Genomic DNA, 25021 nt, shown 5'->3' on the forward strand with positions numbered 1-25021 from the left:
ATTTATACAAATTACTTGACAAGCAGTTGTTATAATTTCACTTTTAACAATTTTCTTTAAAGAATCCTTGCAATGCTGTGATTTTTAAGGGTGTAAAGTCGCTAACCTTAAATGTTTATATCAGATCAATGTGACGTGCCGTATATAAAATATTGTACTACCACCAAACCAAACAAGCATCTCTAATCGTTCAATTTGATGTTGCTACCGGTAGTCTGGGTTCGGAAAAATCCTTACCAAAATCAACTCCGATTGTGCGGGGCGAAGGCAAAACATATTTGATATTTCCTCAAACCACTACCCCTGCTTTCCGCTCGCTGGTGGCTCTATCATTTTCATCCAATTTCAATAATCAATGATTAGGCACTCAAGTGTAACATAAATCTATTTTAGTCGGCTCTATCCGGTGTCCGGTCCACCCTTGCATGGGGCACGGCTGCGCTGTCGTATGAATCTGGTGTTTCAGCTGTTTCAGTTAAACGTTTCTTCACTTATTTGGAACCGTTCCTTGCTAGGCGGCATGTAAAGTTCACTGTTCAAATGTCGCATGCTCATCCGAAAATAGCTTTTGCTACGGGACCTGCTTGCACTAGTGGTTCCCTCCTGCCGCACCTATCACAATGGTTCCACCACGCAGGAAAATGCCAGCGAGCAAGTGTTCGTCCGGCGCGGCATTGCTTAGTAACGAGTAAGTGTTTGTATGCTAGCGGGACATGCTTACTTCGATCGCGCTAAAGCGAAATCCATTTGTAACACACTGAAATCGTGACATATACCGGCGTCGACCGTACAAAACCAAACCAAACCGTTTGAAGCGTTCTGCTGGAACCGGGGAGGGGCAAGCGTACAGCTACGAACTAGCTACGCGGTCCAGGGTTGTGCTAGGCGTTCGGTTAAGAATAAGTAGATCGTTCCCGCTACCCCTTAACCATTCCCTTCCTTGAGCGAGGCTGCACCCTCGTATCGACAGTTAACAACTCCAAGCGTACCCTTTGAGCAGCAGCTGGACTACTTTGTAGGCGAAAATAGCTCCGTATGCGAATAAATGTGTTCATAGATGCGTCTATTCACTACCGCTGGCAGGAACTATTTCCCACCAGCATAAAACTACACATACACACACACGCAGAGGCATGCTGCTTGTAGCCCGGATCAATGATCCTGGGTTGTCAAACGTTCGATACGTTTCATAGTTGTGAAGAAAAAGGGGGCCTAGAGCTACTGCCAAGCTAACACATGGGAAGTATCTACAGATAGTAAGTATCGTTATGTCCTATGTAAGTTTTTAGTACTGCACATTTTCACGTTCTTTGCCTTACAATTGATGGTAGTATTGCTGAAGGTGGTTGAATACTGATAAATGTAAAGTTGTTAACCATCAATAGCATAACAAGGACAGATAAATAACAAATTTAAGAATCGGAATGTCTCAATACTTAAGCATAGGACCTTAGAAAATACATTAGACTTTGTTGTTAATCCACAAATTGTTTTTAAATAAATCAACTGCGTGGAAACTAAATCTATTAAATTTCACCATCAACAGATACTACCAACAGTTGCAAAACCCATCCACAGATGGTCCAAAGCACCTCTCCAGCGGGGACTATTAAAGGACAAAGTTAAGATCAATAATAACCGCGACAGCTAAAAGTTTGCCCAGTCAAGTCAACATCACTACTATAAAGTTCGACTACCCGTCAAAACGGTAGCCAATGCTAGCGGTACCTGCTCGTCTAGGGTAACAATAGTTTGATTTTGGTTTCGGTATTTTCTTTAACAACGTCATTTCTAACTGCGAATTCTATGGATGATTTTGTGTGTGAGTGTGTGTGTGTTTTTTGGGGGGGTCTCGCTGCACATTTTTGCATTTTTGTGCTCATTTTATCGACTGCACGGATGCGTTTATTGTTAGTGTTCTCGGTTTGCTTAACATCGATTATTGGGTGAACACCAAAGTATTGGAAAGTAGGTCAAGTAAAAGTGGTGGTTTTAAAGGAACAAAGTTACGTCCAGCATACATTCATCGAACATATATTCAGAGGAATTGTCTTAACTAGTACTAATACGAGATTTGAAATGTAATCAATCGAACGTAGAGTCAGAGTACATTCTAAAAGTTGTTTCCTACTATCGCATTCAGGTCTATCTAACAAACTATCAACATGCCACCACCACTTGCTTCTGTTTGTTTCTGCGTTTTTTTTTCTACAGCGCTCAAATATTGTTCTTCTGTTTGCTCGTTGTTCAACGTGTCTCGTTGCGTGTTTTTTTGTTTGTTCCGGCGGAGAAACATTAAGAAATGTGTAAGTAAACTATGGCAGTTTGTTTTTGTTCGTCACAAAGAATGGGGGTTACATAGATAGGGTTAGGTTGAACAGAGATCCTTACTTTCCACACGTTCTCTCGGGATAAAATGACACACTTAGACCAACTTAATTAGCCTGAGTATAGAAATTTACGTAAGATCCTTCTAATATGCTGATAGTACCGTTCGATAGTTTTCAATATAGCTCCACTAAAAATACAGGGGTACGAGCGTGTCTGCCGATAAGCAACTGTGTCCATATTTTGTTTTAAATTATTTAATTCGTGTTCGAGTGCTTCCTGTTCGTGTTTCTGTTTTTCACTTAATTTATACGTTTTTTTCGCTTACTTGCAGAACCACTTGCAGGCAGACGGCGGTTATCTAGAAGTTACGTTACGGGTTACTCGCTTATTAGCTTAGTTCGTTTTAACGATATGCATCTCACGTCACAGCAATTGCCACATCTCTTGGTAGTCTCTGGATAGTTTCTTCATATGCCCTTTTTTGCATGATTCTGGTAGCCTATTTTATACGCATTACCAGAGTCCTCTTAAACAGCTCACCGACCGTTTATACACCCGGTACCGCGTTCGATATTATTACTGTTTCCCTTAGTTGCGCTTGGCGCATGGCGGTGTCCGACATTTTCCATCCTTTCCCCTATACCGCTCACAGTTTTCCCATTGGCCACCTGGTCGTTCCTAGGTTCTAGTATTGTTTTCTACAAAATTTACAGTTCCTCGTTTTGCTATTCCTGTTTCAGCGCTAGGGTTTGTTACGGGCTTTCGGGAGTTCTCCTGCAAAAACCCGTATTAACTCGACCAAAGAAGACACACGCAACAAAAGCCCTCCAGTGGAATGGTACATTAAGAAAGTGATATTTCAGCTTCCAATTGATTATGTCTGCCCTATAGGCTCGATTGGTCACCCCTCATACCCACATCACATCATCGGGTTGGATGAAATGTATTCATCGAAAAGTCTTTTGCGTAGTTTTCCTTGTTTTTGAAGATATTTTCCTTTAACTTATAGCTATTGCTTATGATTTGTTTATTCTTTTCATTAGGATTTTTCCGAAAAACGGCACTATGTGCTTGATAGAAGATAAAAACCGTTTCGTATCCGTTCTGAGGCCGAAGAAAGCTAATTAAAAGCATGTGTTAAAGTCAGATCAACTGTAATAGTAATCGGTTTCCGATATTGGGTTTTGGTTGTTTTAATTATCATACTTGTTTTAATTTCCTTCCTACAGGATAGACGAATGGGAACGACGGTGTTTTTCCGATCCAGTTGGAGCTTCAGTTGGTCACTTTTAAAATGACATAGAAAATATTGCATTTAACAACACCTTCTCTATCCGATACCGTCGATTTGTCCAGACTTCCTCCTCCTCATCCTCGCCCTCATCCTCTTCAACGCCTTCCTCGCCGTCCCCGCACCAGGCGTACGACTTTCGCCACACCCACTGGTCCAACGGTAAACTGTGTCGCCTTTCTTCCTGCCGTCCATACTTTAACGCGCCATCCTTTGGTACTCTCCCATCATCATCATCCCCATCGGAACGATTTATCAATTCCACCGGCCGGCCATCATCGTTCCGGCCCGATATGTCTCTTTTCTAGCACGCCACGTTCTCGGGCAGCGGGTTCTCCGTTATTCGGATGGCGCCATTCTTCGACCGGCTCTCGTAGATGGCCGCACTGGTGGCGCTTCCGCCAATGCACGCGCTACCGGTGCTCGAGATATTCGCCGTTGCTGTGATGCCGATGCCACCGCTTCCGTTTCCGTTGCCGTTGCCTCCGGCCGCTGCTGGCTGTTCGGAGCTACCGCCGCCGCCACCGCCACCACCACCGCCCGCCAGCGCCATCACGTTGCCGTTCAGCTTGTCGAACTCTTGATTGTGGTTATTGCACGACACCATTTCATTGTTGTTGTTGTTGTTGTTGTTGTTGTGGCGGTTGATTGCAGTTGCCATAGCAGCAGCAGTAGCAGCAGTAGCAGCAGCAGCAGTGGTAGTATGGTATTTAGCATGCGGTGAAAATGTTGGTGCTGCCTCAACACCATTAGTACGATTAATAGCTGTAGCTGATAAAAGCGAGGTGCGTGTCTTTGATGGGATGATGTTTCGCAAATGAGCTAGTCGTTATAATTGGTTGGTTTTTATATTTTCTCTGTTTTTGGTAGAAAATATACACTGATTACATTTAATTAATATGATTCCGCGCGAAGATTCAATGTTTGTATCAGGTGAGGAAGAATGGATGGTTGCTAGTAGTTAGTCTCGAGTTAGGACCGGCTTCTCCGGAATGGCTACCGAAAAACGAGAGACACCTCAGGCAAAGACAATCGAAAAGTTCAATGTATGTTTGACATCTATCAGATCAAAAAAAAAACTTCCTCTTGGAGTGACTACTTCCGGTCTAGGTGGGATGTTTGAGACGGTTTCTTCCTGTCCTTGCACAGTGTTTCAAAATAAACATTAAATATTGTAGCCTCGTAACGACTGTGCGCTCGAAACGAAAATAATTGTTAAACAATATGTTAGCAATTGGCGGCAAAAAAAAAGACACGAAAGAAAACAAAAAAGGTAACATTCTTCAAGTATAACCGAAACAAATCTATACAAAAAGCGAAACATTGTACATAGTAACGTTTACTGCATGAGGTGATGATAGTATGAACGAGTCGATGGGAATGTTTTATGCAAGGATACGATTACGAGTTGATGGATGGATGCTGATAGTGATAGCAAAAATTTGATTATAATTGATTATTTGATTGTTCACATTTGTTTTTCGATGAAAGTATACGAATCGTTCATAGGGATACCATGTATTTTTTTTATATTCCTTACTAGCAGTGCGGCGTTATCTACTATTTCTCCAACTGTTGCGTGTGACCGTCCCCTTAAGCGCTCAATCTGCATTATATATATATCTACTGAGGCAAAGTGTTTTCCCATGCACATTGTACTACGATCGAATTGGGCGTTCCGTAGAATTAACGTTATGATCGTCAATTTCGACCAAGAATATTTTTACCAAATTGGAAAAAAATAACATCTCTTTTAAAGAGTACACTTTCTTCAGTTTATGGAAATCGTGTGGAATGGATCCAAAAGTTGCCAATGAAAGAAACGATCTTGTGAAAGAACCTCCACTTTTCCTAAGCGAAGTCTAGTTGTTCGTGCAAATAATTTGTCTTTCTTTCAAAGCTTTATGTGTGTAAAATAAATGCAAGCATCCGCGGGTTTTTCTTTAATAATTTATTACATATCGCTTCATAGTATACATTTTTAAACGCAACAAAAAATATAATGAAAATAACGAACAGAAGAAGATAACAGCGGAAGATTTCAGAGAATAGAAATTATTTAAAACAGAAGAGTTAATACGAGAGCCGGATCGATGATGAACAGGATGCAAACGAAACATGATCAACGATAAACGATCGTTCGCAATGGATAACTAAACGGCGTAAATTGATTGCAAACGGCATACGGGCGCTGCTTTGCCAGCTCTATCGATAAAGAACGGAAACTAATAGAAATTCGAAATTAAAAAGAGTTGGAAAAGCGAACGGGCGGCACGTTCTCTCGCTTGATCATTTGCTCCAGCTACAACCGCACAAGCTTTAGCACGGTAACATGTTTTGTTTTGTATGTTTTGTTTTGCTTAGAGACCAGCCGGTGCCTTTGCTTTAGTGGGTGAGGCAAGTTTCTTCGCAACTGTGGAGAGAAAATACATTCCACGAAAGATTTAGCTTGCTTCCTTGGTTGCGGAAGGATGATGGAATTGTGTGAACGCGATCACGCCATTACGGTGATCGACTGTGGTTATGTAGCTTGCAAGTGAAGGATATACGCGACCGTGGGTGTGAGAAAGCATAAACTTAGTCTGTATTGTAAGAGCAGAATACAATCGCAGGCAAGGCTTTACACTGCAAGAAACACAGCAACGTTTAGCAATAGTTTCGTTCATTCTCCCATGTTTAAAGGTTATTTCACTATAGGCACTACTTGTATGTAAATTAATAACACTATTATGGTTCGATAAAAAAAAACAAATGCAAACAATGTTGTAATGAAAGTGTTATTAAAGCCGACCCGTCTGGTTCAAAACGACTCTTAGAAAGCTAATCAATTATTGCACAAAGTGAAGAATTATGGAATGAATTCAAAAAGGGGTGATGTGATCAGAAAACATAAGAGTAAGGGTAATTGTGACTGTTTATGTTGAGTGCATCCAAAGGGGATGCCACCAAACGGGGTCGAAAGATTGTACTCAATCTTTGTTAAGATTTATTTATCTACTTTTCCAATTTGGACTTCCATACTTTCTACACGCTTTCAACGACGCTTGAAATAGCGACTTAAACGCGAAATTAACTATAGTCTTAAACTAACGACGTCTTACGATGGCACCCGGTAGCGGGCTAGAATCGTTTTGCGCGCACTTATCACTCAGAGTAGAAATAGGGATGAGAACATTATGTATGGGCGTACGTTTTTCAAACACCCAAAGGAATAACACAGATTGTTAGGTCAATCTTTGGTTTGCAAAATATGTTACAACTCGTTTTTGACGATACTACCTTCTCTCAGTAGCGGGATATTAAGAACACTTCAAAATATTACTTGATACAAACCGTGTCCTTTAGCAGTACAGTTCGAATTTTACATGCTTCAAAAACGTACGCACATACTTTGAGTTCCCCTTTGTGCTTTCAAATGTTTATATCCATTTTATATGACTTAGGTTTGTGAATATGTTTTCCAAAATTAATTTATAAAGTTCATGCAAGAACCTGGGTTTTCTTAAGGCGACATAGCACAACGGCGGGAAACATGAGGATGATAAACCTTATTTCGCCCGATCTAGAGGCGTTTAATACGGACTGCTGCAGCGCAACTCTTAGAAGCAAGACCGATCGAGGAAGACCAAAACGGAAACGGGGTAGCGTGGCGTTCTACTGGGACAAACTTTCTACCGTCCCCGCGCGAGATAGTTTGCCTAGTTTTTGCAAAGCTCCAACGGCTAAAAATAAAGGACATAGATGGTGTTATGAGCAAAATAATAATTGCGTGAGCTAAATCCATAAGGCGCAAAAATGTGATATGAGCTTGAGTGGGTAAGATGATATTTTGCTTGCACATAAATTAACAAATGTTTCCATGGAAGATAGTACACAGTAATGCAAATATAAATCAATTAAAACCAATAAAAAACATTGTGAGCACTCATTGTAGATTCGCATTCGCTTAACGCAAACATTTGGATAGCAGTTTGTAACGAAATCATATTAAATTTAGGTAGATCCCTTTCCTCTATGTTGGACAGATTTATGGTTGAAAAGAGAAAGCTTATAAATGATCGAAAAGGACTTCCTTGATACGCTTTATACACACTGAAATACACATCGAATTTTACGTTCCTTAATACACACATTCACACACGCACACGATTCTACCAATACGATTGTTGCAATCTGCAACGGTACATGACGAAGGGAGCAAGAATGATCTATTACAGCGAAGAATAAATTGAAAATAAAGTATGAATTTATCTGATTTATGAATATGTAAGATTGAAATTTTCAGTGAAAAAGATTCCACACCAATACCATAAAATGAAATGAAGTAGATAGGATTTTCCACAAAGATTAAGTTATACCGTAAAATACGTGCGATTCACAAGAATTCAATGCTTGATAATCGGGGTGGAATATGAGTAAAGAAACGCAAATCTAAATGAAAAGCAAGTGGATTTCAATATCAACGTCAAGCTTGTCTGGGTTTGGTAGTTTTCTCAAAGCTCAAACAAGCTAGTTTCCTTTCGGCTTTATTGCAATTTTAAATTTTAAATTTACTATAAATTCATCGTAACACATCGTGCTTTCCATCTCCCACTGATCCATTGGATTGATAGTTCAACTCACTCACTTTCCCTACGTCTTTCGCTGCATTTTTGCATGTCTCTTCCTTTCATTCAACGAAACGTTGTTACATAACAACAATTCTATTTTAACCTATCAACCAATCATTCTTTCCTGGTGAAAACAGAACAAACAAACATTTTGATTTCATTTGTGCTAGTGTGAACCTTTGCTGGAAGAACTGTATGTGAACAAACGAATCACAAATAAGGTCAAAATTGCTACTTCTGCGTGAAAACGCATTGTCTAAATTTTAGCGTCAAAGTCAGTTTCAACACTGCCAATTAAAGCCATACTAGATTAGCTTGTCCTATATATTTATGTTTATATGCATTTGGAAACTATGACTAGTTTTATCGTTTTGATTCTGTTCAAAGTTCAAGTTATTAGTTCAGCGGTTTATTATTGTTCGTTTGTTCGTTTCCCGTATTTCGATTCGCACAGACTGCTGGTACAAATATTGAACTTATCCAGTAGCGATCATATTAATTCATAATGAAACCAATGCTATCGGTCTAATGAGCGGGTTATTGTGTGAGTGTTTTTTTTTTGTTTGTTTGAATGAGCCTCTTATAAGTGAATGATTGGAATTTCAGACCTTCGATTTGGTAGTGGCATATTTTTACCACGTCTCGAATGATATGATGTGTCGTGAATCGTATGGCATTCATTTGGTGAAATAATTGTGTGCTTGTGTCCAGACAGACAAGGGATGTATGTTTTTTTTTTTACTGAACGTCTCATACTGATTCTTTGCTGATCGATGACATTTTTTGACAATTTTCTTTCTCTTGGTATATGAGGTAAGGTGAACTGGTGGAAAAAGATACTTAAGGATGCAGTTGTTTTATGGTGATAGCTCTTGCTCCTTTCCCTGCGATAATATTAGCGAAACATGTATGGCAGTGTCTATGGCGTACTATATGGAACATCCCGAGCGACATCAACGATCAATGCATGAAGAATGCAGAGCGATATTTGTTGAGCAAACATGTTGTGAAAATGGATATTTATATGTTTGGCGCTTCGAATGCATTCCGCCGCTTTGGTAGCTCAATTCGCGCATTCACAAAATAAAAGCAAAGCATATCAAATAGCTAAGATTCTCAGATCGTGTACGTCCTCCAGATGGGGCGTCCGTCCCTCAACTCTTACCCTTACGCTAACCATGTTGTGGTCGCGCCGGTATAGCGTGTATGTGTGCGCTTTAACGCGGTGGTGTGTTGTCAGTGTGCGCGTGTATTTCAGCGTGTAAGTGTATAAGGAATACTACTTCGGTTTACTTTTATTCCAATTCTGACTGCCCTCCTTCACAGTGTACTCTTGCGCCAATGCTTCACAGATCTGCTCGATTCGCCTGCCCAGTTATTAATTTCGCGGTCAAGGACTGTTTGAGTATCATATTTATGTTACGACTTCCGGACATATCGATTTCTTAATACGGCTCTAAAACTGCATCTCAACTGTACGGTGGGGTGGACACTCTCTAGCACTCGACTGGTTTATTGATCGGGTTGGCTCAAGTTGAAATGTGTGTACTATGCGCGCAATACTCTTACATCACTAGTACGGGTGTGGGAAGTCGGAAAATTTAACACTTACCGTAGCCTTCACCCTGCAGGAACAGTCGGAATGCTTCGGCCAGCTTGCCCGGTTGCTCCTCCAGTACCAAACCGCAATCGGAGATCTAAAATGTAAGGGACCACGTGTTAGTAACCAAACCAAAGAAGGATCGTTTGAATGAACGATGATTGAAAGACTTTAAATGGTGTCCTCCCAGACCTTACATCCCCCTCACTTATTGCATACGACTTACAAAATTGTGACGAATGAAAATGCTTGAATTTAACTTTTCCGACGAAGAAATTCCACTCCGAAAACTTTTACCACCAGATGGTACCTTCTTCCTACGCTTTTCCGTTCTGTCAAACTACGACGGAAGCATAATTTAGAAGCTCCAAATTCTAAGAAATCATCAGGTCCTGACCAAACGTGACTCGAACAGTGTATCCTTCATCACAGGGTTGGTCTTTAGGTTTATCAGAGCGTTACCATTTGTATTCAATACTGCACTATCAAGGTTCGGAGGCAATAAAAATATATATAAAAATAATACTTTTTCCTATGTTTATCACATATTTACGTAATTTGGAATGCTGAAACAAAGTCTGCTGCACGGCGATTATTTATTTTTATTTAAACGCATTGCAGAAAAAATATGCTGGGTAGAGTCATGAAAGACAAGGAAGTACCTGTGACACGTTACGTAATTGCATTATTTCAGATCGATGTGAGCAGAACGGGAAGTGAAACGGTGAAACGTGGTCACATCCTTCGTCCATTAGTTACCGCTTCAACCCAAAACCACACCCGAAACTGAAACCCCCTATCCACCACCACGCTCTGTCAACGGACAGTGGAATTCGACGGCGGAAATAACATTCCGCACGTGTTCCACACACACACTCACACCCACGTGCATGGTCAGAACTAACGACACGGAAACGCATATTCGTCGAAGAAGGGAAAGACCGACGACGCGTCGGATGGCGTCGATTGACGTCGTTGGAATTAAAATGAAATTACCTTCATCCAATTAGTCTTCTCGGGGATAAGTCTACCGTTGAACGTTACTGTATCATCGATGTGGGGCGATAACGCGCCAGTAATGTTTAGCACGGGCATCTTCAGCGACGGGGCGGCAACTGCGGTTGTGCGAAGAGACAAAATTAAAACAAGCATTAACGTGGTGTCCATCGGTGCGAAAGGCCTTTCGCAGAGCCGGGCCGAAGCGAAAGGATATAGATTAACATGATTAAAATTTAATAGAAATCCAATCAACCGATAGCTGATAATTGCGCTAGAGTTCTGTAGGAAATGGGAAAATTATCCTTCTGGCGAAAGTGATTTAATGTAAATCTCAAAACAATAAATAATTTCCACAACACCAGAAAAACTCGAATTAAATTGCTTGATATAACAAACTGTAAACCTCTAGAAAGTCGATAGTGTAATGCTAAGGATGTTTTCAAATGTATGTGAACACAGTGTTAAAGTTTATTTCTATACTGCAAATGTTTGGCAAAAGATTAAACTTGACAGCACAACCTGTAAAAACATATTCAGCCATTCTACACAGATCGCAATTTGCTTACCTGTTTGTGGTGAGCCGGAAGGTGTTCGGGCGATGTTCAAATCCGTACGCTTAATGTAGGCGTCAATCAGCATGGCCAAGTTAACTGGGTTAATCGAACGCTCAAAGTTGCTCTTGTACAGCTGTACACGTAAACATTAGGACAGGCGTGTGTGTGGGCATTTTTGTATAGAGAAGGAGAGACAACATGTTAATATTAGTACACTAGACTAGACCCCAACAATATGTCGTATCATTTGGCTCGCTTGAATGCACTCACCTGAACCAGATCCAGATTGCGCTCCTCTGGATTCCGCCCGAAGTGATGCCACATCAAGTAGTCCAGCACACCCTGGGTCATGCCCTTCGTGCGGAGATTACGGGTGTTCAGCAGCTGGTAGCCCCATTCGATCCAGCCGGCCGCCGTCGAGCTGCAGTTGATAAGGCAGAGTGCGCCGACCTGTCGAATTGGACGAAATTGAATTGTTTTTTACCCATCGGTTCCATCCTTGCTCTACTAAAATGCTGTCATGGTCCTTCGCTTGCGTGTTCAGTCCTGAACGCGATGGTGGGTGTCACTCATCCTCCGCGGGGGGTGACAACGATTTCGTGCCGAGCACAGAATTGGAGCATGCTCGTTATCAGCACAGCGCTTCCACGCGGCGACAGACAAGCTTCAAGACTCACCTTATCCGGATTGGCCAGGGCGAAGCGGGCAAGAATGTTTGCCCCAGCGCCAACGCCGAACCCGATGATGGATTTCAAATTGAAGTGTGTCATCACAAACAACAGCTGCGATGCCAGCTCGTCGAACGTGGGGTACACGTAGCTGTGGAGAGATTATAAGGAAAAATGTCAGATGGGTTTCATTAGGGATAGGAGACAAATATACTCACTCTTCCGGGAACGTCGGAGCACCTTCCTCCTGGCCGGGTGCGTTCACGTGGTACACACAGAAGTTGTCCAGCAGCGAGCGCATCGTGGGGAAGTTGAAGAACCCGGCAAAGCTTGATGCATCTGAGTTGAGTAGAAAAAAAAGAAGAGTCCCATTACAAAACCATATCCAGTGTGGGATTACATCCCGCCCCGACGCAACACTCACAGTTCAATCCCAGATCGTGGTACGTCACGATCGCCGGCTTCGTTGTATCGCCCTGCACCGCCACCAGAATGTCGCCCTTGTCCGTCGGGACGCGCCGTAGGTCGCACGAGCCGACTATCGAGCCGCGCTGGTTCGGATACTGTAGCTGCACCGAGCGCAGCTCAATGTCGTCCATCGGGTCCACCGGCATCGCTCTGCATGGCGGAATAAAGAGGATCGAAGCGGATGGAGTCAGTCTTGACCGGTACGGGGCTGTTGCTGTGGTTACGCAGTGCCGCTATCGTTTACGGATTCGGGGTCGTACTCAGGGACGTCCCAGCGCATTGCATTCAGTGACGATGACGATTTTTCGTCCCACAAGAAGCAACGATCGAAGTAAACAATCGTAATACCATGAGGGACTGAAACTGGTCCCATCCATGCGACGTAATAATGCCCAAGGCCTTTATTACCATTCAACGTTCGCTTAGGACACTTCTTATATATTTAGATCATATTGCATCATATATTGAGATGTGAGAATCTTGTCTCAAAAGTTCAAAGGACTTTTAGGCAATACAATTTTCTATTTATCGATTACGAAAAAGACTATTCTATTTTCTATCTATCCCGAATAGAACCTACAAAAAGTTTATAAAGCTATGTATAGATACAGCTCTTTTCTACTAAGAAGGAACATAATTTACTACAAGCTGTTCCACTAGTAACTGTTGAAAATTGAATACTGAATCATGCAAAAAATGTTGCACATTAGGTTAAACAAAATTTGATCTTTTTATTGCATCGAACAGAAGATTCCCATCATAAAAACTAACAAGATCGAAGATCTTTACGAACAGTCGATAAAGTTCAAGATATTAAATTACAAATCAGTCGAACATACATTCGCGTTCACCCTGTTTTTCCCATGAATCATTCGATTTTTGGTTCATAAAATACGCCTGCGAACAATATCAAACCTACCCCGACGTTGATTAGAAACCAACCAGTCAGATAGCTGGTAGAATAGCCTGTTACAGATTCCAGTCTGTTTTCTTTCATCTGAGTTTTGGGTCCTGGCTGTTTCCAATCGAAGCGCTTTTTGCACGGGCGGCCCACCCCCGAAAACTTGCCGGCCTTCGGTGTCCTTCGCAACTTTCCCGACTGAAGCAATAACGCGCCTTCGGGGAAGTTTTCGCCAAAGCGTAAGGCTAGATGAGGCGGACAAAATATTTGCTGCCCCAAGCCCTAATGAATCGCCGGCCGAAGACGGTTTGATTTGGCGAAGCGGGGTGGGTGAGTTTTCTTTTTCTGATGCGGAGAATTTTGCAAATTGTTAACTCTGTGGGATGGTTTACTTTTCTTAACAAATTCTTCCCCGCGCTCGGCAGCGGTAAAGCAAATTTTGGCAACTTCAATCGATTCCGAGCAAATGCGGTGACGCGCGGATCTGGGAGTGGGAAAAAGTTGTGCGCCCGGGTTGTTACGTAATAGTATCGCTTTCCACCTGGGTCCCACAGCCAAGCCAGTGCGAAGCATCGGAAAACCCATATTCCATCATTTATGCCACAGGCAGCAAAAAAGAGTAGAGAAGCGCTGGTAAATGGGGCCGTTTTTATTTTCCCATCCACGAACGGACGGACGGTTAAGGCTTGCCATAGCCAGAAAGTCAAATTGAACACGAGACAACATTATTTTTAGCAAATATATTCGATTCTATAAGGCTAAAAAACAACCTCCCCCCGCCCAACAGGACGATTATGTCCTTCGACAAAAGTGTTCGATTTCAGTCGTTATGCGATTTTGTTCACACTGGCCTGGGTATTTTATTTTCCACCCGGTTCGCCTGTGGGATGGGCTGACGAGAAAATCGAACACACTCCGACGACTGGCTGGCGCGCCGAACCACCGGTGGTTACTATGGCAACCCGTTGGGTTAACACAGAATTCAACAAAAGTTCCGCTACAAATGCCGGTGGAAAAAAAATCATATGCCACTTGTTTCCACCTTTTTTTTGTGGTGCGGGGGGAAAAAAGGACGATGAGGCATGTGAAAAGATAATGGGAAAGGACCGTTGGCTGGAGGGTCTCGGAAAACACCTGAAACCTCTCCAACGCAGGGCACTCCGGCAAAGAATCCCTTCGTACCGACCTGGCTGTAACATCCACCTATTTTTTTTACCAATCATCAGGTCAAAGGCCACTCCACACACACACACACATACCCCATATTTGCCCGGCGATTGCCCCGGACGGTATTAAACGATTTTCCACAGGCGGAAGAACTTTTGGCAGTCTGTCATTGTTAGGACAACGTGCGTCCGCCGGGGAAAGGTTTCAATGGAACAATTTATCATTTCAACCTTTCTCGCCGTGATGTGATAAGGGGCAGCTTTTTGACCTTTTCACGGACGCTTTCCGCGATGGCCGGGAAATGAATTGCTAGAATGTCAGCTAACGAATAGAACAAAAACAAGCACGAGGAGGTTTAATTTTCCTCGAGGGTGTGCTTTTTCCTCCCCCCCGGACGGAAGTGGAGCCAGACAAATCGAGCATTCTGGACGTTAGTTTACCGAAGAATTCATCAATGTTCAAGCCCATGTGCAGGTTCATTTAGAGTTATTTGGTTTTAAGTTTACCCTCGAAACAAATTGCATGTCGCACAACGACGTGCCTATTTTAAATGAAAGCTATTTTTAATACGCATCACTTGTGGGCGAAAGCCAAACCAAACAAGATCCCGCGTCCCGAATGGGTTTCCAATAACCCAACGGAAAAGTAAACATCGGCAAGCCGGTATAATCGGTTTCTCCGTCCCGAAACGTGCGCCAGCGAAATTGATCTGGATTTGATAGACTAATTAATTCGCATCCCCATGAAAGGACGATTATCTTTGCCAAGGTTGGAGGAGAGGGATGTTTACAGAGCAAATATGGCGAGTGATGCCCGAAGTTTACGACTTTACCGAACCGTTCACACATACCCTCGGTCGGTTGGTTGGTCTCGATTCGCAAAACTCGTACGAAAAATGTCCCCATCCCAAAAGCCCATGACGGATGGCGCAGTACTGCATTACCCAGTGACACACACACACACGTCTGTCGACTCCCGCATTGGCCCGCATGGTTGTCCTCCGCTTTGGACTAAATTTAGCCGACGACTGATGTCACTGATTAAACTTACCGGAATCCATTTTCGATCCCTCATCCTCTCGAATGGAGGAACTTCGGGCGATGTCAAGGCAACCTGCCAAAAACAATGGGCGACGACTTGGGGGGAATTCCGGGAGATGAGTTTTTTGTTGTTGTTGTTGAAAAATTCGAGCAGATTGCGCAACCCCCACCGGAAGATGGGGCACCCCTTTTCGGAAGCCGTCGCACTCGAGTTGGAATTGGAGCAGAGCCTTTTCCACCGAGAAGAAAACCCAACATTGAAATATTGTTTCCCATGTTTTAACTCGAACCCTTGTTGACATAACACTGTAGAACATTTTCAAAAAGAATCAACCTGATTTGCGAAAACCTACTATCGGAGGGGAGTAAAGACCTCCAAGCAAACGGGCGACATTGTTCTACACAATCGCAACAAATTGCGACAAACTAAACACTTGCAAAAAGAAATTTGCATATCTTCAACCTTAATCATTGGAAACAAGCCAAGGAGCAATTTCGCAAAGGTATCTTTCTTCCATGCAAAAGAACTGTATTTGAAGATGAAAAGGTCTTTGTGATGTCGGATCGATTTGTTCGGATAGTTAGTCTAGTCCTCTAGCTCCCCACACCCAAAAAGGACACCAAGAAAATCTAATGAACAGTATCAAACACAATTCGGGGGACATCATTATGGTGTCACGCCGCAATCAGGCGACTTCTGCGTCTTACTTGCATGTCGCTGGGTAATCCGAGGGAGCTTGTTTACTCCAGATTTGATTTTTTACTGCTCCCCTCCTTTCCTGCCACCCATCGTCGACGTTTGTGCGTCGCTCAGCCCTTTTCCAGTAAATACCGGTTAGCTTGCCGCATGACGAAGACGCTCATTGGAGCGTGGCTGCGTAATAAATAACAAAACCTGGTCAGCATGAAACCAGTCATGAAGACGCACCCAAAGTGCCAACCTCGGCCGTTCTTGTTGGTGTTTCTTTTCCTTCTTCACCGGAAATAAAGCGCACACACCCCAATTGCTTATCACCATCCATTTCGAGTAGTTTCAAGCTCAACATAAGTCGAAAATGGCACTCGTTACCAGAGCTCAGCACTTCAGGGAGCTGGTTTCTTACCCGGCAACACAACACGTAGTTCGTAGTATTTCGCGAGAGTTGGATAAGGGTGCGATCTCGTTCACGGCACAACGCAACAAAACAAGACATGCTAATTTGCCAACCATGTTAGTGAAGCTCGCGTACCACACCTTAACACTGGAAGTACGTTACACATTCTTCAACGTGATTTCGTTCACCGTTGCGCATAACGAAATCACATCAAAAGCATATGACTATTTAGACCATCAACGGGTAAACAATTATCCTCGTATAAAGCACCGAGGAGATCCATGCCAACGGATGGTTATCAACAACCCAAACATGGTGATGCTTCGAAGCAGCTCAAAAAGATGCCGAAAAATACACGCCACGATTGGCACGACGACCCGTTCAAATAACTCAAACCCTGGTTGGCATGGAAGGAAAAATGCCCGGATATCTTATGGATCTTGTTAAAAGTAATAAATTCCCTGTCGAAACGTGTTGTTTTTGCTGATCACTTTTATGCCGGCTCGTGCAGTTTTTCTTTGACGGGCTCGAGCAAAACGAGTAGAACAAAAGCACCGTCGTTCGGAAGCGACTCCCATGGAAACGCGTCCGTTTTTCCGCCCACGACTGCACTTTCCACCAGGGGGCAGCAACAAAGAATAAAAACTCAGCGAAAAAACACACAGCGGGACCCCCCAACGACGCGGCATCGAATGTGTAAACAAAACACTTCAGCGTGGGATGTTTTTCCGGAGATTGTGAAAAGCGAAAACAGCGACGTGTTGTGCAGGGTTTTTCAAAGAGTCCATCATGACATCGGTGTCGTTGGTCGGCTTGTGTGCTACAATGCACTACTCTTCTAATGAGGGAAGATCCTTGAAGCCTTCCATAATCCCCCCCACTCCTTGCCACGTTCAAGAGGGAGGGTGGAGGGGGTTTGTTCTCATATGAATTATAACCACTCACCCAGGAAGTGGCCTCCGTTTTTCCAACGATAAGGATCGCGCTGCGCAGGGGGGAGGACAAAATGGAGGCAAGTTAATGCACTTTTCCTGCGGACTACATTTTCCCGGCCGGCTCTCTCGGGCGCTGCACCTTCTCTCCCGCCCTTCGTTGCATAAGAGCTTTTGTTCATTTTGCCATCGATCCGTTTTTCCCCGTAGTCCCCTTCCTTTTTCCCCAACAGTGTTCAACTTATTCATTTTCTTGCTCTTGAAAGAAGTCTTTCTACACGCTTGTCGAAACGACGACGACCTGTGCTATGAAAATTGTTGCATAATGGAAATTATACTAAGACTCCTTCCTTCCTCTGCTTCACTGACGTTGTTCCGGGTGCCTCCTCTGTCCATTATCGACACAGTTTCAAGCGCACGCCGTTCGTCCTACGTTCGACGCTCCTTCTCTCTAATCGAGTTGATGGTCGATGATGGAGGAAGAAAATGTAATAATAGGAAAAGTTGGTGACGGCAGGCAGAGTGGGGCACTTTTAATTGCCTCCCGAGTGGAAAAAGGTTTCCTTTTTCCTTTTTTTTTCAAAACCCCGTTTCTAATGTCCCAGCAATTCTTCTAATTCAAATGAAGTGCAAGTTCATTACGAAGCTTTCAATGTATAACTGAGATTTGCGCTTGCAGGCAAAGGTATTGAAACCGATAGAAGAACTAGTTTGAGGGCCACCAAAGGGATCTTTTTCATTTTGCTATACAACATTATTGAAATTTGAGCATACTGTACATACTGTTTGCGACTATATTCCAGCTTGTGCTACAACCGCAGGTGCAACACTGATTTTATATCGATGGCTATATGTTTATATTATGCTTATGTACTATTAAAAAATGTATATAAATATGTTTGCGAAATAGAAGTATATCATATAGGTAAATATATATAGGTTGCCACAAAATGAGAGCACTACGCGGCGATACGATGAGCTTGAGAGCATGATAAGGGGGAGCCAGTCGTTGAGTGTATGCTGAGCAGATTGTTCGGTAGCTGTTGTTGATTTGTTTGTTTGCTTGTTTTGTTTGTTTTGTTTTGTTTGTTTGTACATTGCTGTGTCTCAATGTTGGACGGTGTCGTGCTTTCATCAAGCAGGTTAAACAAAAGTTGAGTAAAAAAAGAACTTAACTAACGAACCCGGGATATGGTTAGTGATGATTTTGTGGGGACTGAAAACAAAAACTCAAACCAAGCATCATACACGCGTCTCATTCAAGGTGGGCTTGGCGCGAAATCCCCACCAACGCCCGCGCGGACGATGCAGGTCGTTTGCAAATGCCGAAGAAAGAGGAGGGCGGTGGGGGCAGTAAAGTAAGGTAAAGGAAAAAAAATCATAACAAAATGCATCAATCTTACCCAAGCAGGCGAGCTTCCTCGGCAGTGTGTGCTGGTGCGGATGGCATTCTTGCGTTCGCTGCTTTGCCGGTTTTGTCGCGATCTCTGAAATTAGTACTAAATCACATGCAGAGGCCGAAAACATACGTAGTAAAAAATATAAAGTAAAACGAAACCAAATCGAACACAAACCGGGGGAGGAATAGAACAAGGGGTGTGGGTAGCAAAGTAAACAACGAAAGGAAAAAGGAACAGATTGCAAAAAAGTAGTTAGTAGGAACGATAGATAGAGAGGGACAACACACACAGGCACACACATGTGGCAAGGGCAACAGAGGAGGTTTGGGAAAAGTTTTAAGAGGAGAGAAAATTTCGAAAAATCAAATCGTAAGTGAATGACGGAAGACACAGAAGGGGAGGGTGGGGTGGAGTATACGGTGTGGAATTGATGTGTTAATCTGTTTCATTTCTTGATTCACTATCCTGTTACTTTCTGGTATTTTTTAAAAAATTTTTTGTTTTTGTTTTGAGTGTGAAAACTGCGCTAAGCTGATTTTTAACTTGCTTTGCGGACATTGATTATTGATCGAACGGAATGCGGGAAGAAGACGTGATTAGCTGATGTGAGAATTCATGAGTAAAAGTTGCGGTGATAATATTTGCATGGCGGCGATGGCAACAGATCCCTCACACGATGGCACAGCAGCAGCAGCAGCGGTTGGCAGAAATCGTAAAGCAAGCACATTCACACGAAGCAACGAAAAGAAAAGAAGGTAAGCATCTTCAACTTGCGTACCTTACCTTTTGTTATCCTAGCTCTCCTTGTTACAGGGTCGGTTTTCCTCGATCTCGGGGAGAAAAGTCAAGTGTGTGTGTACCATTTGGCGGGGGTGCAAAGCTTCAACAAGTCCCCGGAAAGTTCCCCGGAAAAAGTGGTTCAAGCGAATCCCATCCGCTCGGATAATGCCCGCGAAAAGGGCGCCGATTCTATCTTTGTTCAATCAAATCTGACAGCTGCAAACGATTCTACAGGCAAATTCACGCATGATAAAATTCCTTTCCGATTATTACGCGGCAGACAAAAATAGAAGCGTGTCGGCAAAACAAAAACGAAAATAAAAAAACACCCACCCGATCTACATACATATCTAACCGGCACTTATCGGAGGATAAAAGCTTCGAACGAAGCGGAAGATTAAGTAGCAAAATTCTTGTGCGTTTCCTCCTATCGAGCTGGAATTAATTCAATATAACAAAGCTCCGCAGCGGAAAAACTCCGGAACGAAACTCGGGCGGGAATGTGAAGTAAAAGCATATTTTATACGAGCAGGGTAAATATAAACTTGCCGACTGAATCAAGCAATTTTTTTTTTATTTTTGTTAAGAGATCAAAAACGTAGAAAAATATTTCCCGGTCGTTTCTTTTTTTCCTCCCACCAGAAGTTTGGAAATATTTTTGTTCATCATGGCGTTGGGGAGAATCTCTGGAATGAAGCCAGCAGATCTCGTTCTTCATGTACACCGGAACACGACGCGTTCACCGAGGCATCGAGAAGGTAAAGCTTGTAGCATAATGCAGCAATTAACAAGTGGTTTCAGTCCATCACGACAAGTATTATGCTGGCAGCTGGAAGAAAGTGGCTAGCCACCGTCCATTCGTTTGCCAACAGATATTCTTTGTGCCAAGGCAGAGCGAGCGTTTAAGCGGATTAGAAGAGGGGTCTCGACAAAATGGAGAAGCTCTGGAGACATGTGGGCTGCTGTGCGGTCGAAGAACATGAAGCAAGGGAACATAAAAAAAGGCCAAACCATGTTCCGAATCTGTACATTCGCGTCGATGAAATGAACGTGATTGCACAAGTGTGATAAAAAAAATCAACCCTCATACAACCCTGCGTGCTTTCTCGCCAAACACAAGTTGGACAAATTCTGGTTCGGTTGCCAAACCGGAGGGAACTGAAGCAAACTGACATAAAGATAAGCCCGGGCCCGTCATTTGCGGTCTAAACACAGTGTGTTGATGCCGAAGTGGGACGAAGGTGGGGCCGTTCTTGGGACGCCCTAATGACTGCGGCGTTCGATAAGGCATCGGGGCTATCGATCTGTTGCGATACCCTCCTGAGTTAGAGACACATGTCGCCATTTGGTTTGCGCTCTGGTAGTCGTTCCCACGTTTAGATTCTACGGGAAGAATAAATTCCTCATCACTATTTCGACACAGAGTGGCTGCCAGTTAGAAAGGTGCGGTTCAATCCGCTTACAAAATGTGCTAAAATTCTTAAAATACACTTAAAAATTCCTTCGTAGATATACCGTGGGGAAAACGTAGCATTTAAGTCGATGTTTGAACAGCACAACGCGGGACGAGCTTCGATAAAATAGATAAAACCGGCCCCAACCGGAGATTCCTTGTTTACCTAAATCCGATTTTTCATAGCATAATTTTTATTTACCGAACGTCAACAACTCATGGGCTCGCCGCCGTCGGTGATCGGCAAGTTTTTCGGGGGGAGCGAAAATCAATACCATCGACCGGAAATTGATTCACCCCGTTCGGTGAAGCACGAACGAAGCGTCAAGACTGTATTTCTCTCCTATCCTCTACCGATTTGGCGCAGATTTCAGCCATGCGCGAAACGAAGTCCGCCAATCCGTAACATTCGTCCGTGCGTGCCTCGCTGGCAGAACGTGAAAAGATTCCGAGGCTCGGGCAGCAAAGCTAAACTACGTGCACAATCGAACAACTTCCGGAGGCCAGGCATCGGTCGAATCCGCACGAATCGATGATGCTTTTTTGTCACCGGAGTTGGTCACACCAACTAGTCAGGCCTTTGGAGAAGACACACTACTATCGCTACTATTTTGTGCTCTGCGAGGCGCAACAAATGCCGGCGATGATTTTCCGTCGGCAAATTCGTCGGAAGGAAATTCGCTATCCGGTTCATCGTTTTTCATCTGGCCAGGAGAAAAAAAAGCTTGCTCATGCCGAGAACGTCCGAGCCCAACCCGGGATGAGCATATGCTGATTGGTGTTTCTTTGTGGACTGGGATACGTTCGGAAACTATTCTGTGTAACATTTCCGCCATGGGGAATCGGGAAATCTTTCTCCCCGTTCATAGAAGGATCCAGTGACGCATCAATAATTTATGCCTTTCGTCAAGCAGCAATTCGATTATTTTTTCTCTTCTTCCCTACTCAAATCTATCACTCGTCGCTTGTTTGTCGGCTGATCGTACACCAATGAACATCGACTTGAAATCGTCAAAAAGCTGACATACACAATACAATCAAGCTATACGATCATTATGCAAATGATGTTGCGACTCTTGGCTTACTACTCGTTTCTTATCCATACTAGCATCGAACTTCCTTTCAACTTCAAATTCATGTCCTTTCTGAGGATATTCAAAAGAACAATAAAAGAAAGAGAGGATTGTTCCTTTTTATCACACTTTCATACTTTGGCTCGGCTAGTTATATTTTTTTGTAAAAGTAAACGGAATCATAAAAAATAGTTCTATTCTATCTTTTTACTATTAAATTCTTGACAAATGAATGAAAGCAAAAAACCTGGGACAGTTCATTTTAAAAAAGTTTTATAACTTACAGAAGACTATTTGATACTTCAGCTTCGCAATAAAATGTTGAATATCGTAGTGAGTTAAAATATCCAACTACAATACCGCAGACTGTTTTCGAAGGATACACACACGCTTGAAACACACAGCACACAAACACAATGTCGAAGCACAATGATTATACTTTGCGGCTGCAATTGCTCTGCGGTTTTCTTATAATAAACCCAATTGCAACATCCATTATAACGCTTCACCATACCAAAGGTCCTTCCTAGAAGGAAGGAGGATAAAGCGAGCAATTGAACCCAGTTGACCTGAATTTCTACCAACCGGGAGAAGAAGGAGGAAACCCCACACTGTGTGTGGGGGAAAAGTGTCCTAGGTAAACAGTACATTATCCCTGGATGCTTCCGGTGCTTGCCATACGCAATCTGGCCCACGGCTTGCTATCTTTAGAGTTCGTGCCATCGACGGAGGGATAGGCAGGGGAAGAGGTGGAATGGGGATGGATGAAGTTGAAAAGTTGCTTGCCAAAGCTGGAATGGATCATGCGGCGATAGTGTTACGGCGATGAGAGCAATGGCAACGGATCGGGGAAGTTTGGTTGACGCACCATTCGAGGTCTGAATGGTTCGACAAATCACGGAAAAGGAAGGATAAAGCTTCCGTAGGGCCGGGGAAAACCCGCAAACTTGATGAGGATGAAGAAACGTGAAACGATGCGACTGAGGAGGGTGAGAAACAAAAGAAAAACCACCAACACACACACACGCGGCGAGAGAGAAAAAGATAGGCGGAAGGAGAAGCGGCAACGGCAGTGTGGCAGCGGCAGCGGCAGAAGCTCCAGCGCGGACGCGGAAGAGGGAGGCGAAGAAGAAGCGAAGGGCGGAAATCCTGGCGGTTTCGTCCGGTGTGTCCTTACCTGGCACTGACGATGTACGGCTGGGCCCCTCCGCCCCCGGTGCGCTCCAGCAGCGCGTGCTTGTCCTGCGCCCCGATGGCCGTCCCGATGACGCGCTTCACCGTCTCCATCACCGTCTTCGGGCCGGACTGCGGCTCGGTGGTGGAGTTGTAGATCGCCGAGTTGAGCCCACCGCCTCCGCCGCCGAGCGAAACATACCCCCCGTCGGACTGGGGCATCTTTACTGTACCGAGCGTCGGAACGGGGTGCGGGTATGGTGCGAGGGGGTGAGGGATGTACGCCATGAGGGTTGGGATTTTGTTTATATTGTTTTTTGTCAATGTTGAACATGTTGAACAGGTCATGTTTGTGGTGGGTGTTGTTGGATTTTGATTGCAATTTTTATGGATTCCATTTCAATTTAAAACAACGGATCGCAAAAAACGAAGTTGCACAAAGCAGCGAAAATCGTAGTATAAAATTGGTTGAAAAACAAACCAAACCAAATATTCAAGATGATAGAACAAGCGCATTTGAAAAGCCACCAAACATAAAAAATATCAAACCAAACAGCACAAAAGAAAAACCGAAGGAATTCACGTAGGAGAAATTCATTCCATAACGATCGCAATTATTGGTTGACCGGTGTAAATGCGTTTCCGGTTGATTTCATAAACGGTTGAGCATAAAAAGAAGATAAAAAGAAAGAAAGAAAAAAAAGAACAAAAACCATAATAAGACAAAATGTAGCTGAGACACGGAACAGGTACGACAAACTAAAGCTAAACTAAAGTGAAATACAGAAAAAATAAAGTCAAAAAACGATCATTGTGAAATAAGTGAGCGCTACACCAAACGCGACATTGGCGAGCTACCGATGGAGCACAACTAGGAAGCGAAAAGAATTAGAAAAATACCAACACCATCACCTACAAAAAGGTAGGAAAAACAACCGACCAAATGAAAACCAACACCACCAAACCAGACAAAGCTAACCGCGTTCGAACGGAAAAATGTAATCTTGCACGAGCCAAATGCCTTCCCCACCCGCCCCCGCTAGCAAGCCCAGATTTAACAAGGACATTAAGAAAGCATTAGCAACGCGAGGTGCCACAGATGACCGGCCCAAATAGGAACGTAACGTAAAGCGGAGTACAAACACACAAAAAAGCTGCGCCGGGGTGGAAAACTTTGTCCTTTTTCATGTGCGATGTGTGTGTGTGTGTGTGGGTGTGGGTGGAGAAAGGTGGGAAAAGTGGGTGTTTCTTCTTGTGGCAATAAATGTGTGCGAAATCGGTGTTGTGTTTTCACAACTTTTCTCTTGAGTTTGTGGTGTGTGGTAGAGGTGCGTGTGGACAACAATTATGTGTGTGTGTGTGTGGATGAATTGGAAGTTTTTGTAGCTGAAATTGTTTTAGTGCCTTTCCGGTGCCCTTAGGCAATCGGCCCCCTTCGCTCCTCACTCACATCTCGAGTGTACAATGGATCCTGGTGTACTACACTC

The 25021-nt window shown here is 43.5% G+C and overlaps 1 protein-coding gene across 1 annotated transcript; it reads right to left on the reverse strand.

Annotated features, from left to right (window-relative positions):
• Window positions 1–3926: 3926 nt before the first annotated feature.
• On the reverse strand, window positions 3927–23756 carry LOC131282857 (protein NDRG3). Its single transcript, XM_058312401.1, has 10 exons — window positions 23539–23756; window positions 19059–19154; window positions 12478–12671; window positions 12272–12392; window positions 12063–12204; window positions 11656–11835; window positions 11398–11518; window positions 10829–10947; window positions 9845–9929; window positions 3927–4357 (listed from the first exon to the last, which is right to left on the reverse strand). Exons 1-10 carry the CDS (start codon window positions 23754–23756, stop codon window positions 3927–3929), a joined length of 1707 nt encoding a protein of 568 aa, XP_058168384.1.
• Window positions 23757–25021: the final 1265 nt, after the last annotated feature.

This window comes from Anopheles ziemanni, chromosome 2, assembly GCF_943734765.1.
Source record: "Anopheles ziemanni chromosome 2, idAnoZiCoDA_A2_x.2, whole genome shotgun sequence".
NCBI lineage: Eukaryota > Metazoa > Arthropoda > Insecta > Diptera > Culicidae > Anopheles > Anopheles ziemanni.